General features: G+C 33.6%; 1 protein-coding gene across 1 annotated transcript; it reads left to right on the forward strand.

Moving 5' to 3' along the window:
- Positions 1 to 11,258: 11,258 nt before the first annotated feature.
- Positions 11,259 to 12,415, forward strand: LOC108758127 (protein atonal homolog 8). Its single transcript, XM_018502922.1, has 3 exons — positions 11,259 to 11,632; positions 11,708 to 11,912; positions 12,137 to 12,415. Exons 1-3 carry the CDS (start codon positions 11,331 to 11,333, stop codon positions 12,413 to 12,415), a joined length of 786 nt encoding a protein of 261 aa, XP_018358424.1. The 5' UTR covers positions 11,259 to 11,330.
- The last annotated feature ends 9,065 nt before the right edge of the window (positions 12,416 to 21,480 follow it).

The following is a 21,480-nucleotide window of genomic DNA, read 5'->3' on the forward strand; positions in this document are numbered from 1 at the left end:
CTACATTTAGTATAACGAATAACTACGATTAGTATCGATAAAGTAATTATTCTCGCATCCTCGAGAAAAAACATACCTGTTCATGGTTGTACGTATAATTAATATGTTTAACGATGCACATTAAACTAATTACAAAAGGCGACGAACTTTCCATAGCCGCATCAATGTCGTCCGCGAACCAAGCAGTGATCATGCCGCCGCCCTGCAAAATTTCTTCAAGTTTGCATGGCTACGTTTAATTAAAATATCAACAAAATAAATCGATATTACGAAAAACAAGAATATGAGCTTGCAAAAATATAATATATATACATATATTTTTTTATGATTTCAAATTTAAGAAATGTAAAATTTCTGTATCAAGTTGCTCATGGGCAAGGAGGGAAGCCGTTAATAATTCTAATTTAAAATGAAGAATAGTAAGTATTGTTATTCTAATAATATATTATTTGTCATAATAAGTGTGATTTATTAATGGTTAAAATAAAAAAAAAAATAATTTTTAACTTAGTAGCCATCATTTATTTTCAGCTCGATCGTCGTTAGACTTTTATATGTATATGCATAGTCAATTACTATATTATCTTTGCTGCACGATTAGTTATTCAATAATTTTATGAAAACTCATTAGCTGCATCACTTAAAGAAAATTCAAAAGGGAGTTTACCTGAACAATCGCCTGAGAAAAAACTGCGGGCACGAAGACGAATTGGATCAGGAATTTTTCCCATCTCTCCTGGTACGGCCATTGGCCAATGAGACACATAAGAATCTGATTGATACGCATATATTGACCTTGAACACTATTCATCTTGACGGTCCCGCGGCGGGTATAGCACTGCGCTTGCCAAACCTTACCAAGCGGAAAGCGCAACGCGTGGGGAGGAATTCACTGGCCTCGTTAAGCATTCCGTTTGGACAGTGTATAATGGAGAAAAATTGCACCGCGGAAGGAATCAAATCGATACGTCGTAGCACGCACAAGGTACACGATATTGAGATACGCGTGCATGGGACAGTTTAAAGAAGGAGATAAAAGAAAGAGATAAATTCTCGGCGCACCGTATGCGATGCCTTTTTCGTGATCGTGCAATGCGAGGGGTTGAATTAAGCATTGCGGAAAGTTAAAAGTACATATGCAACGCTTAAACCTCCCGATCATTTCTTGTACAAAAGGAAAAGATCGCCGCGAATTTCATGTCAATTCACTTCCGTTGTAATATCATTCCAGGGCCTACTCTACTTTCTTTTCATACTTTCTGAGGAAATACACAACTTTTATACGTTTTATACAACGATACTTCTATAGATAGTTTCTCGCAATAATGTTGCGCATCTAATGTTGAAAGAGTCATTTTGAATTACGCGGAAGTTAGAGACTATTTGAGAGATGGAAATATATCATCTACAAAAAATATTTTGCTTTCGAACAGACGATGTGTAACTATAATCATTCTGATGCATTAAGTAATATAAAAATACTTAGTAAAAATAACAGCACTTTATAAAAAATTATATATATATATATATATATCTAATACCACAATATCATTTATATAGTTCGCATCCATTTAGTAATTGCTGTTACAACTTCAGTAATTATTTAAGGATTGCTCTCAATTTCAGATCCAAATTTCTAACCAATGTTAATCGGTCCTAGATCTAACTGGTTGCTGTTTCTAGAAATGATTATCTCATTAAAACTTGGAAAGCTGCGCCCATCAATGCGCCTTGCGCAAGAAAGTGAAATATGAGACAGCAGTCTTCACAATCTTAAAGAAAAACGGTCAACATTGTAAGTATAGTATTTGATTGTAAAATTAATACGATTACAACTATAATCTTGAAACTGAGAGATGTGTTTCAATTAAGGCAGAGCTGTCCAGAGTACCTCATGGAACATGTCGAAATGAATTCCGATCGGAATTATTTCGTTTTTCCTAAAAAAACATAATAGAAATCTAGGGAATAATTGAATAATTCCGATCGGAATCCATTCCGACCTTATTCCATGATAGGTGCCTAGGTCGGTGTTTTTCGGCTTGAAATCGAAATGTGTCGGTATTCACATCTATTACCGTTCCTGTTCCTTACTTCATTGTCGTTTATGAGACCAAGCATCGCGCGCTACGACAAAACAGCAATGAAGTGAGGAGTAGAAATGGTAATGGACGTGAATACCGACACATTTCAATTTCAAGCAAAAAAACACCTTGGACAGCTCTGAAAAGGCATGTAATGTGTTTTCCTAATACATAAACATTATTGTGTCAATGTACTCTCTCCCTCCCTACAAGTTCGGAACAAATTATCTTACCGTGGCGAATGTTTCATATTAGTAACAGAATGCTTTTAAGTATAGTGAAAGACACAGGTCAATAACTTTATACGATTTCAACCTAGTGTCCATTTATGAGACCAAGCATCGCGCGCTACGACAAAACAGCAATGAAGTGAGGAGTAGAAACGGTAATGGACGTGAATACCGACACATTTCAATTTCAAGCAAAAAAACACCAACCTTGGACAGCTCTGAAAAGGCATGTAATGTGTTTTCCTAATACATAAACATTATTATGTCAATGTACTCTCTCCCTCCCTACAAGTTCGGAACAAATTATCTTACCGTGGCGAATGTTTCCATGCACAAAACGAACATACCGCCAGCCGTTAATACGCACGGCGGCTGCGTTTTCATCATCATGAAAAGAACAAGTTTTTTCGTTCTAGGCGACGCATTGTACCAGTTCAAATTTATTCTGCAATTACAGATAAGAGCTTGCTCACATTTTACTAAGCTGTGCTTTTAAATTTATATATATTCATTTATTTACTGAAATTTATTAAATTAATATATTTACACGTTTTTATCAACAATATTAATTAATTTTACTCAACGTTTACGCGTGAAATACGTACAAATTAGTATGAAGGTATCCGCTATAATCTATCAATCTCTGAGCATTAATACATTCAAAGCATAGATGAAATAGTAACGCACAAGACACCGTTATTAGTCCCAAAAGCTCAGATAGATCATTTGATTTTGTCACAGCCTAAATGAGATTATATTAATCGCTGCTAATTAACTACAAAAATAATATTTTAACTCTAGGGTTATAGATCTATTTTTTTGTACATTTGGTAATTGATTTACACAATGGATTTTTTAAACCCCCAAATATACCTATTCTATTTTATTTCGAAAAAATAAACTTTTTTAAGGAGAATTTTACACATGGTAAAATATCATTATAAAATCAAAATTCACATTTCTTTAAATTACAAAATACAAACATTTAAACAATAAAAAATCTCAAGAATACAACTTGAAATATGTCACAGATGTATGACAATCCTAGAATTAATTTAATTAAATATACATATAACAAATTCAGTTAATAATTACATTATAAATGCAATAAAAGGTCTTTTCTTTAAACCATTCTTAAGATATTCACGAAACTAATTAATTGTAATTGTTCATCTATTAATGCATTACTAAATCAATTTCCAACTACCGTTATTACTACAATTAACATAATAATACAAGATGCACATACCCCAACACCTGTAACGCTCATAGCTATCATATTCAGTCCAGCATGAAATAGAAAGTGTTTGGAGTACACAATTTCTATGAGATTGACAAACCTTGATTCAAATATATTTTAATAAATAATGTCCCAATATCATAAAATTAAACAACTAAATCCTGTACTCATCTAAGACTAACCAGATTTATTTTTATTCCAAAACAAACAGAATGTTTAGAGATTTCTGCACTTAAATTGCAATGATTGAAGTACAAACGACACAAACCTTATAGCTGCTCTGTGATCGTGAACACACTGTACCATATTTCGGTACGCCGTATCTTTTGTAATTGGGGGATTGACATCTCCGGTCAGGTATATCTCCTGTATAGCTTGTTCTATTCGCGAGCTTCAAGGATAACGATATAAAATTGAGAAAGGAAAGAGCCCGTCGTCGAATCTCTGCCCGTGAAACGCTGTTACTCACCCAGTTATGATAAATAGACCGCAAGCGTGTCGCATAAATATGACAAATATTGCGTCGGTCGCGACAATGGACGTAACGCAAATTATAGCGGTGAAATATCCGTGAATCAGAATGTGAAAATAATACTTATCCATGTCGACGTAATATTCGACTCTATGCAACATAGGCCGGGTGACGTTAGTGACTTGAAGGATTAACGGTTGGAGGGGCATCACCAAAAATGCTACTGTTGATATATACATCACACCTAAAGAAAAGTGTTATTTAAAAGCACAAGCAATTAAAGATATAAGAAACTAAAAATTAATTAAACAATTAATTACTCACAAACATAAATGGTCGAGGATTTTTTGCCACTAACAGCATATTTTTCAAGCATCTTTATGTCATTGGAATTTCTTAACGAATAAAAATCATCTCTTATTCGATCGAGCAAGGCTCTTATCTATAAATGTAAAATATTCTTAAGTAAATGTTCAAATTGTTTGAGTTTTAACGTTTTATCGGAGTTAAATGTTTAACGATATATGCTTCGTAAATTGCCTTCGTACATTACCTACATTGAAATAACTTGCGAGCAGAAAAACGTGCTTTTATTAAATCAGAATAAGTAAGTTAATTATACTCTCTCTGATTGTGAGATACATTATAAAGAAAATGATCGTACGTACCTCATTCACGTACAGTACGGAATTCATTATTTTCGTCATACCTGATACATCAACCATTAATGGAACAAGACACTCGATCACAATATCCATATCGTGAATGTAGGAGAACATACCACATAGCTTGAACGAATGAGTTAATTATTATTAGTTATAAGAAAACATTGAATCCATGATATGATTCGTTATTTTAATCTTTTACCAACCGCAGACGGCATAATACTCAGTATAAAGATGCTTCTACATAATTCGCAAATCGCAAAAAGTAATCGCAAACGCAGACGCAGAATGACAATTTGCATTGTTTTTTTTATTGCGTGCGGTTAGTTTTCATCTGCGTGTATCTTGCGTGCGGTGATTGTCATTCTGCGTCAACATTTGTGAACTACGTTTTACGATTAGCGAATTATATAGAGACACCTTAAGAACGTCAGCCTTATTGACAAATGCACAGAACTATTATTGCACACAGTTGTTATAAAAATAAAAATTAAAAAAATAAAACAAAGTTTTATTTTTAATAAATAAAACTTTAATAAGTGCTTTATATTGACACGTTTACGGTAAAAAAATATGCGGCTCGCAATTCGTATTATATTTGTATCCGTAAATTGTTTCAGTTAGATTATGCAACAGCGGACAGCAAAATAATACAAAAAAATTTCTTGTACAATAACCTTTAAACATAATGTCATGAATATACACGAGAATTTATAAATTTATTTTCTTGAATTGAATGTTGATGCGATTAAGTATTAATCATCGCCGTACCTTGGCGAAAATTTGCGTGCAAACTATAGTTACTATGACGATGACTATTGCATGACTCGTCCTAGACGATTGGTAAGGCCATTGGCCGATTGCCAATAGTAGAATTTTGTTGACTCTGTAGTTGTGCCCGTCAAAGAAATCCATTTTACTTATGTTAGTAGAGTATTAAAGGCATTAACAGGTCTCTTCGATCCTTACCACATCGTCCAGTCGTACGCAATATCTCACAATATTAACAATTCTTTGTGTAACACGACTCTCGATGCAATTGTTCCTATTAGCTATAGTCGAATGATTGCTGAAAGGTATACACCTAATTTTGCGGTTTGATGTTCGTTGCAAAGCGACTTCGTAATTGCAGAACGCAATTTTCTTTGTATTATCCGTCATTTCATTCGAATTTTCAGAACGCTTCTCTACCTTTATCTTGCAATGTACACAGACTTTCTATCTTACCATAACTTTCTGTTTATTTTGTCACGAATTAATAACAAAAGGCTTCAGTATGACAAAAATAAGAAGACATTATTAAATTTCAATATCTACAATACACATTTTTGTCAGAAGATGCAAAGAATTTCGGAAAAAAACAGTGCAATTTCAAATGGCATGTTATGAATGTAGTTTTTTTCAAGTTGGATGTATATAATTGTTTATCGAAAATATTTGCAGAGATTTTAGAGATATTTTTATAAGCTGTTAAATTGGATAAATTATGTATCTTAATGATTGTTACATCAAAATGCTACGTAAGTTTTGCAGACGTTCTTTCGATGTCACATATAGATATGTGTGCACATATATTGTAATTAAATTATTTTATTAATTTCCCTGAAAAATATACCTTCAAACATGTATTGTTTGAAGGTATGTATTGTACAATGCACAATACGATTTCGAGCGTTAGAACAAGAAATTAAAAGATGCATCAAGGATTTCGCCACACGCTTACGATGCCATATGGCCCTCGGATACGTTTCGGATTCGTTTCCGAGAGCAGCAAAGTGTCGAAACTACAAACAACAATAGTCGATCTATCATACACTCGTCACACATTCCGCCCCTCGAACGGAGTTTCTAATTGGATGTGAAATAAGCTGACGAAAAGTTAATCATTATATGACGAGGGTACGTTCAATCATGACCGCAGTCAAAATCCAAAGTCAGAAAACACATGTAGAATATTTGCCAACATATCTTCAAAGTCAAATAGTTTAACATTTTCATTGTTAGCGTCTATAGGTGCAGCATTAAGTTCAATTGTCTTATGCCGTTGACGGCTATTGGCAGTCACTTATTTTATCAACAACTATTTAGTAACTAAAGCCAGTAGTCTGTTTTTATTTCAAAACCATCTTAAGTAATATCTTAAAATGTTAATTCGGCTCTGTGATTGATTTATGACATTTTAAGATTGTATTTAAGAAGATCTTAAATATATAAAAATCGACCATGAATACTGGCCTAAATATTGCGTATGTTTCAATTTTTATATTTAATGTTTGAATGAAAAATAGAAATCAATTATACAATGTTTTCTTCATTGTGAAACAATTCAGCGTTTCATTATTTCTGTAAAGAACACGCGCTGGTAAGAAGTCGTTGTAGTTGGCCATATATAATATCATTGCTAAACGTCTACCATTTATTTTATGTCAAAATTTTCCATAGCGAAAGTGTTATACCAGAATTAAATATTAACAAGACTCAGTTGTTTACATCGAGCGTGTTTAAATGTCCACTCGGCAGTACCGATTAAACTACTTTGCTCACCCGATTGCGCAAGGTGTCGTTCCTCATGAGTGCTTCTCAGGTTTCCTTCTCGTCGACTCCTTTATCACAAGATCTCCCGCTTTCGGTCACCAACACCTTACACTTTCCCCCCAAACTGTATCGCGATTCTTTAGTGCAAGATTATTAAAAGTCTCTTATCCAACGGCATCACTTCATGAGAAAGAATTAACCTTCATCCACCGCTTTTATTTCATTTGCAATGAGGAATTTGAAAGACAGCTGCACGCCACTTTCAGTAACAGAATACCCCATTTTCACAATTTTTTCAATATTTCATCACAATTTCATAAATTTTGAATTAACATTTCAGTCACCACGTTTCTTATATAAAATTAAATATTATATAGAATGTTAATAATTCACGTTAGGTATTCCAAATATTTGACGTTATTATATTATTGTTCATTTCGTACGAATATAAAAGAAGAAGTATTTTATTATCTTTACAATAATCCATTGAAAGCTTCATCGGTACCACGTCGCAGTTTGTCTTAAAGTTCCGGCACTATTGATAACGTTAACGCGTTTCAATATTACGGTAAGGCACCGAATGCAGTCTCTCGAGGGCTTCCTTCCGGCGCCACGCTCGTCTTTATCCTGAAATCTCCCGCCCTCGGCTGGTCGACACCTTGCGGCACCTCTCGTTATACGCTCGTAGACGAATGCCACGCGCGCCGAGTCTGAGGTCTGGCTCTGTTCCGTTTGTACGAGGGGTAGAACCCCGTAGGAGATGGATATCGCTAATTATCTTAAGGTGAAGGGGTCCGTAGTAATAGCACGCGACCGTTGTATTCTACTACCTTCCCTCCCTTCTCCTTCTGTATTTGTATCATTCCTCGTCGATGTATACGATTTCTTAATAGAGTATCCATGAATCAGTCACAAATCGATATCGATCAATATTACAGAATATCACTCGAATCATTTCAACGATACGCTATAAAAAATCGTAAAAGATTAAGATTCATATTATTTATAGACATAATCACATTATTAAACTTGAATTTCAAATGGAATATACTTAATAAAAAAATCGTACAAAATTATAAACAATATGATTTATAAACATGATCTGTATTTTTTGTCAAATGCAAGACTCACATTTATGTTTCCATAAATATTTTGGCATTAATATTTTTGTCGCATTTCACAAAAAGTTAACATAGAGAAGTTTTTGATATGCATTTTAAAGTGCAAAAAGAAAACTTTAAATCTGCGTTTGATTTTTTCTATGATATTTTGTTCCTAAATTAAAAATTAATATTTTTTTGCAAATATTGCAAAAAATAATACTTTTTAATTTAACATAATTTAGAAACAAAATGTCGTAGAAAAAATTCAAATGCAAATTTAAAGCTTTATCTTTGCACTTAAAAATGCATGGTCGAGAACTTCTCTACTATTTTTTTCACAGAGATATTTAACTTTTCGTGAAATGCGACAAAAATATTATTGTTAAAGATTTTTAGACGCTACTGTATCTTACAATTAGTCATATATGTTTGTATTGTATCTTACAATTAGTCATACAGCTTGTGATAATACACTTTTAAAGTTTAAAAGTCGCTCGACATATTCTCATTTTATTTTTCATTTAACATCTATTTGAATCTGTTTGATATAATAATATAAAGTTTGATAGAAAAAGTAGTGGTACTAATTAATTACTATTTTTGAAAAAGTTAATCGCTATTTTCTAACCATATCTAATTTCTGTAAAATTAATCATGCGAGAGCGTACAGAATTATTATCTTATACAATTATTTCAATATATTTTTAAAAGTAATAAAAAATCCTAATATATTTACCAAAGTAAATTTATTCATCATCGAATAATTTAAATAAGACATTTAGAAAGAAAATTTCATCCCACAATCGAATTTTAAACTGCTAATTTTAAACTTGTGTCTTTATTTTATTTTTAGATTGTAGACGACGGAAAACCGCGAGAATCATTAATGCTCGGTTTCCTCTCCCTTTCGTGTCACGTCTTCATTGTTCTTTTGATGCTACCTATACAAAAATGCGACGATATAACATGGTGCATACAGTTATTACACGTGTAGTGGCTTGTATTGTGAAAGCATCTGTTGTTCCGCTGTCGATCGTCGTGACGATTCAAACGCCAAGCAGAAAGAAAGACGGGAAATCGGAAATTGAAAATTAATTTCCGCACTGCCATCGTGATCAGTTCATCATCCGATCAGCGCCGCAAAATTCGGAAATATCACCGTGATATTGTAATGGACTCATTATCCGCGTAAGTTTTTAAGCTTGCTTAGAGCCGAGATATTACCGTGTCTCCTAACGAGTTCGTAGTAGTATTCAACAAATCGGGCACAGACAAATTTCTATCAAACTATTTCTGTCAGAAACTCATCAGGAAATAAGAAATTCTGACCATAACGGTCTAATCTGGAATCTTTTTAATGCTTAACTAATTTAAAGTGAATTAATGTATACTATATTATATGTACATACATATATACCATATTGTAGTCAATTGAATTACGCCCCGAAATTTTTCCGGACTTAAAACGCAGCTAAACTACCTAAATAATATCACAGTTAAATTTTTTAATGCTCAATAAACATTAGAGAGATCTTGATATAATTATATAGAAATCTGTAAATAAATTTAATTGTTTAATTTTTACATGTTATACTGAAGATGACCTGATATGAAGATTGAAACGTCTGTATATTAAATATTTATATCTATCAGATATTAAAGATAGATTAATTATTGGCAATTAACAACTAGCTTTGATTCGTAGCCTTTCTGCTTTGATCATTTTTATTTTTTTTTAAATTCTTGAGTCAGAATAATTTGATCTGTAAATAAATTTATTTATTGCGGAGATTATTACCTTGGCCGGAAGTCGAATCTCTTGCATTCCGTGCGAGCGTCCTAAGCCTTTAGACTACCGAAGCCTATTTATATCAGAGATCCCAGATGATGTTGATAGAATTAAATAATTTTAACGAATAATGTCATCAAATTTGATAAACCTATATTACAATGTACGCAAGGTCTGAAGGAGTTAATTTATCAATTTTTTATTTCATTTTTCATTTTTCAAGAATATATAGAAATAACATTTCCAATTTTTTAATTTCTTCTTTACGTTTTGCCGCACATTCGCTTATAATAACAGAACAATGAACTCTTTCCAAAGAACACCCGCGAGCATCTTTCTTTCAGGCCGCCGGTCGCTTCTCGGCAGGTCGCGGAGGTAGGACGGACTCGCGGCGCGGGCGTGCCTGCGGAACGGATGTCGAAGAACCTGAAGAGAAGAGGGGTAGATACAGAAGGAACCCGAATGAGCCGCTGCCAGGTGTACATATCGCCCATAGGGATAGGTAGAAAACAAGGTGGGAACCATATGTTGATCTGCTGACGGGAACTCTGGCACGCGCCAAGCGCACTCAAACTCGAGCCTTTACACCGCGAGGATCGGGGCTGTGGTGTCCACCTTAGCGTCCTCTCGTTGACCTGATCGAACGCCTGACAGTTCAGCTTCGATGTCCCTTTCTCACGGCCTACGGATAGAAGATGTTCGACACAAGGAACGTAGTGAACTGAGACACTATCAGCGAAGATACAGTTTGCGCAAAGATTCAATTGGATCGATTTCGCGTAGGTGATGTGTCGAATAGTACATGCAGTATTTTTCACGCACAAGAAGTCCAGCTCTCAATATTATATCGGATATATTTCGTTAGATGTAATGAAATCGTTTAATTAATACGATGTGTATTAAGTATTAGCGCTGTAAGATTACGTTTAAACTGTCTAAAAGTACTTGACTGCGTTGACAAACCCAATGAAATATGAATCAATCATGACGAATTTTGTGCTTCAACCCTTTCTTCAACGTAACGTCAAGAGGATTTGATGAAGACTGTAGCAATGGCGTGAAAATTTTGCTTATACAAAAATCTCGGATTGTAAAAAGAAGATTACTCTCGCTACACTTCATCCTACGAGACAACTCTGATGAGGCACTGTATATGCTACGCATAGAGATATATTCTCGTTGTGCCAAGTCGATCAAGTAACTTTTCCAACCATGGCTCTGCTATCGAATCACCACTGCAATTACCAGAACACACAATCTGACATGTTAACACCCGCTTATCCGAATTCAGCGAGGAGCTACGATCCCCTGTACCCGTCACCGTATAATTCTCCAAACTATGAGTCTACAAGAATCGTGTATCGAGACAATTGCACACACGAGAGCGAGCTCACGCCGCGAAGAGACATCGAGACACTGGATTACGCCAAGGACATGGTATCGGAATACACGAAAACTCCAGAAGGATACGATCGAGGACCTTATGGTGTTTTAACCCCTGTCACTCCGCAAAGGTAAACGCACGCGCTAAGAATAATCATTTCACCGAAATGATTATTTCAAGGTTCGTCATTCTCGCGAATTTACAGATACGAGCCGTCACACTCGATGGATCAGACCACGTCGCCGCGATCGACATTATACGAGGAAAGTTCAATGGACTATCAGTCGCCGTCGTATTGCTATGAGACGCCTCCTCAAGAACCGAGATATCAACCCCTGGAGAACAGCAAGCCGATTCTCACCATCGTCGAACCTCGCACCAATTGTTGGGAGCCCATTATATCGACGCAGGTAACTATCGCGAGTAATCTATGTTGTTTTTCTGATGAATTCTCGTTAAAACTTGATTCAAATTGCAATTTGACGGAACGGCTATTAGATATTTTGAGTGAATAAAGCTAATAATTAAATTCCAATAATATTTATTTATCCTAATTATTAACAATTGATGATAATAATAATCGAAAGCGTGCATCGAGTGCGTGATTTTTCAATCAAGCTGCAATTTTTTTCAGAGGATGCCGACGACGCCACCAGTAAGTCCGCGAAAGGGCAGACGGAGATCCCGCGATGTGCCACCGTCGCCGACAGTGCTAAAGCGTCGACGTCTCGCTGCGAACGCACGTGAGCGACGTCGCATGAACGGCCTGAACGATGCTTTCGACAAGTTACGTGAGGTTGTGCCAAGCCTCGGGACCGATCACAAATTGAGCAAGTTCGAGACCCTGCAGATGGCACAAAGCTACATAGCCGCCTTATGCGATCTTCTACAGAGACACGACAGCAAGAGATAGACACGGATTCCGAAAACGCAAGTATCATGTGTACCCTTTCAATGTTCTGACACCATTTCTCTAAAAATGCATTCACTTGAACTGATTTTCAACAAATCCTGCAGTGCAACAATAGCCTCTAATTATAAACTTTCCTAAAAAAATTAAGTTGAATATATTTTGAATTCTTTGACTAATTTTAATATTTAATATTTAAAATACCAAGAATGTAAAGGCTCGAATGATATACAATTAAATTAATAAAAGGGAAAAGCCTATTAGAGCCGACACAGGTTTTTCGTGTGTAAAAAATATAATATTTATTAATAAAAATCTAGACATTTCGATCATATTATTTTGGTCATCTTCAGTAACTGACGCAATATAAACTGTACGCTTTTAAAATAAGTCGCTTGGTAAATTTACGATAATAAAGATGTGTCCAAAATTTAAAATCTTGAAACATCATAGTATTCAAACTTCGTATTCAAACAAATGCTATGATGTTTCATGATTTTAAATTTGGACACATCTTTATTATCGTAAATTTACCAAACGACTTATTTTAATAGCGTACAGCTTATATTGCATCAGTTACTAAAAATGACCAAAATAATGTAGTCGAAACTTTTAAATTTTTATTAATAAATATTATATTTTTTACACATGAAAAACTTGTATTGGCTCTTATGAGCTTTTTTTTATTAATTTTATGTTTAAATAAAATTTATATATTTAAATAATTTTGATTTCAAAATTAATTTTCTCAAGCTCTAATAAGTGGATTAGATCATTGTTGTACTCTACTCCTAAATTTCAAATATTTAAATCAGTTATTAAAGCTTAATGTGTTTAAACTGCGATACGTATTATTAACATTAATTGTAAAAGGGATGAATAATTGTTAGTCTTTATCGTATGATCCTGAGATGTTTAATTACAAAACGCACAGACAATATTTCAATATATTTCTAAAGCGTAACAAGATATTTATAGTAATTGTAAAAAATTATAAGACTGAACTACACAACTGGTACCGAAGGCATTCTTAATACTCACAATTTAATCTAAATAAGTATATATCCAATAAAGCCTAATTATGTCCTTATAAAATTTTTGCTAATAATTATTTTTATTATTATTATGCAAAGAATGATTTTATATGGCAATAAGTTATTTAATTACAACTTTAATATACATATATGTAATGTGCTGACAATTTTTTCAAATACTTTTGAAAGTTTATACTTAAAAATTTCTAATATATCTTCAGTTTGAATTTAGCATCAAAAATAGTATTAACTAGATTTTGTACTTGTATCACAAATGCTATAGCGAACATATGTGTTTTATGTACTTTTTACGTATTTTAATATAAGATAAAAAATGAAACAGCTAAACATCCAAAGACTAAGCGCGATAGTAGCAAAGGAAGCTCATTGTATGTATGTTTGCATGTGTATGTACGTATGGCAGTTTTTTAAGACATATTTTATGTTTATTTATAAGGCTAATATATTATATTATATTATGTATCATCAACTCTCTGTACTTTTAACAAAGCTGTAATTTAACTTTTCAACTATTTCCGTCAAAGAAAATTATTATCATTGTATTATTACTATATTAGTCATCGGTATTATATAGACACACACACACACACACACACACATATATATATATATATATATATGTATGTAATTAGACATAGCTTTTTTTTCCTTAGTGTTAAGCGGAAATGGATATGGGTTTAAGATCAATTTATTCCTTGAAACATCCATATAGTACAGAATTTACAGCAATATCGCTGCAAAATCTCTGCAATATTGCTGCAACATGGTAATGTTGCTGCAACTTTTGTGCAACTTTGTGCTATAAGGATCTCATTGTGAATTTGTAATTATGTAGTATCTAGTCAAGATTACAATTATCAACTTTGATCATTTTTAAGTAAAAACACCAAAGATCTAAAGCAGAAGCTTAACTTTGTGAAGAACAATAATGACCAAATCGCATTCAGGAATTTATCATATAATCGGCTTTATTTAGCCAAAGACTTTTTATAAATAAGAAGTATTACGTAAACTATTTATAAACAAGGAAATATTCATAAATCGATAAATTACATGATGCAAATATTTGTAATATTAATTGTATTAAATAAAATATACTTTTGTACACTATTGTAAATAAAAAACAGTGTTCGTAATAAAGAGAAATAAATAAATAAATACGATATGATATTAATACTTCTTCTTCGAAAGGATGAAATATTAATATTCGAAAAAATCGCAAATATTAAAAGAAAAGTTCCATAAGCAGCCACCTTGTGTTACGCATGGAAATGATTTAAAAAAAAAATTAAAAATACTTTTTATAAAAAATTTAAAACGGTTTTTTGTGTTCCTCAGTAACATAAATTTCATAAGAGTTGTTTCATGTTACTGATCGAAACATATACAGTGTTCCAAAAGTAACGATAAATCTTTCGCAAAGGGGCAGAATGGACTAAACTGAGAAGAAAAGTCCATTTTGCAATTTTCGCAATAATTAAAGATATTAATTGCTAAAAATTACCGAAAATTGAATCATTTTTTACTCAAATACTATCAACTTTACAGAAAAACTGCAAAACTTTACACAAAAATTATTAATTTTTTTCTCATAGAGCTCTAAGAATTGTTTTAAAATTTTTTCAGAACTTTTTAATACCGTATTTTCTCATGCGAAAGATTTATCGTTACTTTTGGAACACCCTGTATAAATACTGTTAAAGCTGCTCGTATAACAAAGTATCAAATAATCAAAAAAAGATGGTTGTGATTGCTCGCCAATTTAATCGATATCCTGTGTCGCGTGTTGCCATTTAAAATTAAAACAAAAAAGAGACGGATGATTTTACTTTGTCTCGACTTTTTCAAGCCGTATCAGCTGTGCCGATTGGATATGATTAAGCAGAATGAATCGCTAAACCGCGATGCATGATGTCATACCGCATTCTTCCGGTCATCTCGTGCATAAATGTCGATTTTCCGGTTCTGCACGCGGGCGCGTGACCGGCACACGCACTTGTTGCCCACCTTTCCGTTTCTCTATGGAAGTCTGCGTCCCCTACCCTTCGGAACCCCTTCCGGATGCGAACGATTCACGTGCGCTTTCCTCTGACAGTGTCTTCATTATTTTCGGTTTTGTCACTATCGTCTTCGGCATAGCGGTCGCTTTCTCTCTCTCTCGAGGGATTGTCCAAGTCGCATGAGATGGTATTTGTACGTCTATTGCAAAATATCTTATTGATGCCGTGAGAATGCCTTACTTCGCATAGACGCTGCTCCGTAATTTCGCTCTAATTACTCGCGTCACGTCTGTCCTTTGTCCAGTTGTTCCTCGTGTTTCTTTCTTTCACTGCCGAAGCGACCGGACGAACGCAAATTAATATAGCGTTACGCATATGACAACCAGCAGCTGTCGCTGATACCATGCTTTGTGTTCGCGGCATACAATATATTGAAATATATACCGTTAATTTACAAACGTTTAGAACAATCATGTTATAGACATATATTTATATATAATTAAGCAACTCAATTCATGACGAAGTCAATAATGTATAATATTATAGCAGTATCTGTCGGATCCAAATTCGCAAGTTATTTCTTTTTAAATAGATATAATTGTGCAAGATATAGGATTTCCTATTCTTAATACAATTATTTCGTAAGAAAAACTTTCAGTTTGTGAATTTATAAAAAATTATATTTTTTATAAATAAATTAAACAGATTCAAAATAACTGCATCGTTTTTTCCCAAATTGATAATCAAATATTACTTTACAATGACATTCTTCATGGATACTGACAGTGCTTGTATAAACTAGAAAAATATCAATATTTTTCTTTTTCTTTAAAATAGTTACCCGCACGCTATAGGTATATCAAATGTGAGAAAAGAAAAATGTCACTCGTGCCAAACGCTTGTTGGACAACATCGCTTATGGTAATTTCGACGCCCCGAAGGTGATACAAGACTCGTCGAAAGCAAAATACAAGAAAAGAACATAATCGCGAACGATGAAGTAAGATACTGTAGAATAACATGAGAACATGACGATGTCCTTAAAAGATGCTGACGTATGAGTGCGTCTTAATTGAATTGATAGTCACTTGAATTAGTCAATTATTGAAATAGTCAATTAACGCATGTCGAATTGCTCTCAGCGGATTTATCATGCTGATCGCCCAAACGTATTTCATCTGCTAGCTCTCGAAGCCAAAGCATTTGACTACCCGCCGTTCACAGGTTCTTGCCCGCAGAAAAATTGATGGACATACGAGGGATTCGTAAAAAAAGATCTCGAGAATAAAAAGAATTAACTAGATATTTCAGCAAAAAAACGAATGAACGAAGATCTTTTCCTTTCAGAAGATTATAGTAAAAAATAAAAAACGATGTAGATAAAAAAAAGGCAAAAAATAATCCAATGTTTAAAAAATGTTCACATATGGAAGGATTAACTGTGTATTACAGCAATTCTATTAATAAAATAATATAATACGGAGATTTATAAAGTTTTAAGTTTCAAATTCTAGAGGCGATATTGCTGTTATGCGTCAAGGTTCAATGTGAAAGACGAAGATTGAGCGAGTTGTCTAAACCTATCCTCGGAAAGAGGCAAGATGACGAACAAATGGACAAAACACGAACGGAGGTTTTAATCGAGTCCTCTCCTTCCGTTAAATTGGCGAGATCGGGAGAAGGAAAAAAAGAATCCGTCACATTTCAAGATACGTAGGCGGACAGCGGCACGTGCCCTACAATAGAGCTCGTTAGCGATTCCGTATGATTTCCTTTTTCGTTTCTTTCTCTAGATGGACGTCCACCTTCCTGTCGTAAATAAGGATCCCTTCCAGCACCAGATGTCCAGTAATTAGCGATCATTAATTACCTGAACGAACGGACCAGCGTTCGGCATTGGCTGTTATGAGAGAAGATCCCTGATATCTTGCGATATATCTGCTAGACAGTAAAATACTTTAAACGGGATTTTCGTCCTTGGGGCAAATTACATTACATATAATTAAGCATAAAAACATATATAATTGAGCATAAAAACATCACGACTATTTGACTTTTTTTTTATAAGATCTGACCCTACAAATAGTATTTTACTGTGAATGACGAATAAAAAAAACAATTTTAAATGTGGTTTAATAACAGCTAAACGTAAAAGTATTTATGTCGCGTTTATTATAAGATTTTCCTTTTTGTTATTAAATTAATGTCTAAATATTTAAAAAAACTAATTAATTAAATTAAATAAGATATTTTATATAAACTATAAAAAAGTCATATACCGAGTGTTCGAAATAAAGCATTACAAATTTGTATCTCGAAAACACGGTATTATTGAGAAAAATTGTTCAGACAAAAGTTATAGGGTTCAAAAAGATATATTATTTGATTTTATTACTTTGACTTTGGGAGGTGTCGCCAAGGTCAAGATCACGTCGATTTTTTAAAATAGAATATCCTACTTTTCATTCCAGAATCTAATAGCCGATGTCGAGAGCTTTCCAAAATACTACATTAAAGTATTTTTTTATTAAGTACTTTTCGAGTTACTTTACGATGCTTGGAAGTTACAATACAGGAATTAATATTACCCAATGTGTCCGACGGATCGACGGCTAAAACCTCTTGAATGTTGTTGAGGATCATGTCCTCGATAACATTTGTCAAGATCAAAGTCATTGTGTGGAGATTATTCCTCTTATTTTAATTTTTGCACTAAAAATTCATTTTTACGTAAAAATAAAAATAAGAGATACAACCTCTAATGGCTTTGATCTTGACAAATGATATCCAGGGCATGATCCTGAACAACATTCAGGAGGTTTTAATCGTCGGTCGGACATCTTGGGTAATGCTAATGCCCAAGGTACTGTAACTTTCAAGCATCATAACTCAAAAAGTACTTAATGAAAAAATATTTTCTTATAGCATTTTGGAGAGCTCTCGACATCAGCTATTAGATTCTGGAAACAAAAGTAGTGTTCCATTAAAAAAAATCGATGTGATCTTGACCTGACTTTGGCGACGCCACTCAAGGTCAGTAAATAGACTTTTTTGATCCCTACAACTATTGTCTGAACAATTTTTCTCAATAATGCTGTGTTTCCGAGATAAAAATTTACGCTTTATTTTGAATACCCGGTATATTACTTTATACATATATGTATATATGTACTTTTGTGATAATGTATACCTATAGGATACATTACAAACCATAAAAGTGGTATAATTCGCGTTTTTAGATTTAGCTCTTAACACTAGACTAGTACAAGTAAGAAGAGAAACATATAGCTAATATCCCGTTAGAAAGGAGGGCGGAGAAGGGATACGTTCCCAAAGAAAACGAAGAGACAGCGGGAAACTGAGACAGATTTTGACCGAGTGGTCACTCGGTAGGGCGTGACCAGAGGTGGTCAAGCATCGAAAGGATCGCTGAAAATCGATTTCAGGCACAATTTGCGTCGAACGCATTGCTCCGCGCCCTTTCAACTGGGAAAACAAATTGGCCCGAGAGATTCGATTATCCTTTTTTTCCATTTTCTCCGCGTTGCTCTTCGTATGTATTAATATTTAATGAATTGTATGACTTTATGGATTTTACACTTCACGTATCTACAGTTTCTTGTTACTTGTCAGCAAATTAATTTATTAATTTATTAGTGTATTCATTAATAAATTATGCATTATTTGCATAATGAAATAAAGTTTCTTTCACCGATATCGAATACTTCTAAATATTCTAATTGCAAAATCCGTTTTCTTCTTCAATTTTATTATGTGCCTATTAAAACTTTATTATAATTTGTTATCAGGAATTTAATAAAATTATGTGAAAAAATATCCGATTAGACAATTCTATTAGACACAAAAAACATGACTATATATACTTTGAAAGTGTCAAGATCCCGATGATCGAAATCAAATTTAGATCGCAACCTTCTTTCGACGCGTCTCGTGGGAGAAGCGATTCGTTCCAGGTTGCAGGTACAACGAGAAGGCGATCTGGAAATCGAAAATTTCGAGACACCTTTCGTTACCCTTATGGTGTCAAAGTCGGCACCCCGGACGAGGATCAATTTTATAGCCATCTGACTCCGTGTCGAGCGGATTTTTCCATCACCTCGACATTCGGCCCACTTGGAAACTCGTTAATCCTTTCGAAGCAATCGTTGAGTAATAAGAGGATGCGCGGAACCGATTATAAAAATCAGTCTAACTCGTTCGCAGGATCGTACCGCCAAAATGCGTTTCACGGTTTTCTAGCACCACCGAAATTCGTTTTTTCGAATTTCTCTTGTGCCGCCCCAAATTCCTTTGAAAAAAAAAACCACAACCTTTTTAGAGAAAGGTACTAATTCATTTTGTAATGTAACTAATGATTAGTTTTTAATTTTATTTATTAATTGCTAAACGATAATAAGTTTTTAATCATAATTAAATTTATGATCTAATGTTTCTTATATTTTCTAATTGTGTGTAATTTACAAATAATTATATAACTTCATATAACTGTATATAACAACTTTCCTTAATTTATATCTTTAGAACTATCTTGATACTTATCACATCGAAAAAACGTTAACATAAATATTCTGCTTGAAAAAAGTACAAAAGATAGTAATGATACAAATTAATTAGCAGTCTATAATTTTCGTATCAATCTGCTTAGTCATTTAACTTCACGCTTTCCATTAAGGAGGAGCGTGCCGAAAAATAAACGAGCGCTTTGATATACCGACCGATTAGTTTTGCTCGCTAGTTATTAAACTAATTTTCAGGAAAACTTGTTAAAAAATGATCGAGCAGTTTTGTTAGTAGTAAAGTAAAGCAAAGCATTACGATAACATCAAGGCCGAAATTTTTATCGGGACGTGCTAATTAACATGCTTAATCAACATCGCGCGCAACGAATGCTCAGCAAAGATTCGAAGAAAAGAAAAAAAGAAGAATTTCCTCGAGCGAGAGCAATCCGATAAATCATAAGTGCTGCCACACTGCCGATCGTTATGATATAATAATCTGAATTCTCAGTAAGGATGTCCCCGGAGGACGTGCGCGCGTTCAAAGAAACTCGTTGCTCATCCAGAAACTGCACCACGCAAAAGATAGCCGGTTTTCGATCGCCGTTCGGCTGAAGCTCGAGTTTGATCATCAAACGCATTCTTTATTTCTATAAGGATCCTACTGTTGAAAATTGTACGACAATCCTTCGTAGATTAGATAATAAATCTGGCAGAAACTAATTTCTTCTTTGTCGGTTAAACTTATATTTCTTTCCTTTTATACAGACAGTACATATACGTGTAGATGGAAAAAATAATGTATATTAATTGCATTAACTAACAATTATTTAGTTGAAAATAATCTTCTTAATTTAATCAATAATGTAAAAAAACGACTATAAGGGTCAATGTAATTCTTGGTGCGAATAAGTAATTATAATGTTGTGATATAATTTAGGATAAATATATATAATTACACCTCTTAAATATTTCGGTTCCTCTTTGGTTCATTCTCACTTTATTAATTAAAGAACATTGATGAAATAAATACATCATGCGCTTGTTTTTTAATAAAATTTGATTTACTTCATTAATGTCAAACTGACAAGACATTATTTTCAATTAAATTGTTGTTAGTTAATACTAATAATTTTTCGTGTATGCATTGCCCCGATAAAATTAATTACGCTTAATAATATGTCCACATTCATATTGCGGTTAATATAAAATAAAGAAGTTTCTATTGCTAAATCTTTTTACTTTTTTGTATAGTTTATCGTTTGTAGAAAGAAATATTTTTGATTTTAGTCTATTCTTTAGAGCAAATTTGCATCTAATCAGAGATTAAAGGAACACGCCATCATGTGGTTCATTACATAATTCGCGGAGTTTGTGAAAAAAACGTGGCGCATCGGTATTGTATTAAGAGTTGGACGTTTCAGTCCGACGTACTTTTCTACACGCGTGGCATAAATGCGACTTCATAATAGCAATATGACGTCGTACGGCAATAA

Source organism: Trachymyrmex cornetzi, unplaced genomic scaffold (genome assembly GCF_001594075.2).
Source record: "Trachymyrmex cornetzi isolate Tcor2-1 unplaced genomic scaffold, Tcor1.1 scaffold151, whole genome shotgun sequence".
NCBI classification, from domain to species: domain Eukaryota; kingdom Metazoa; phylum Arthropoda; class Insecta; order Hymenoptera; family Formicidae; genus Trachymyrmex; species Trachymyrmex cornetzi.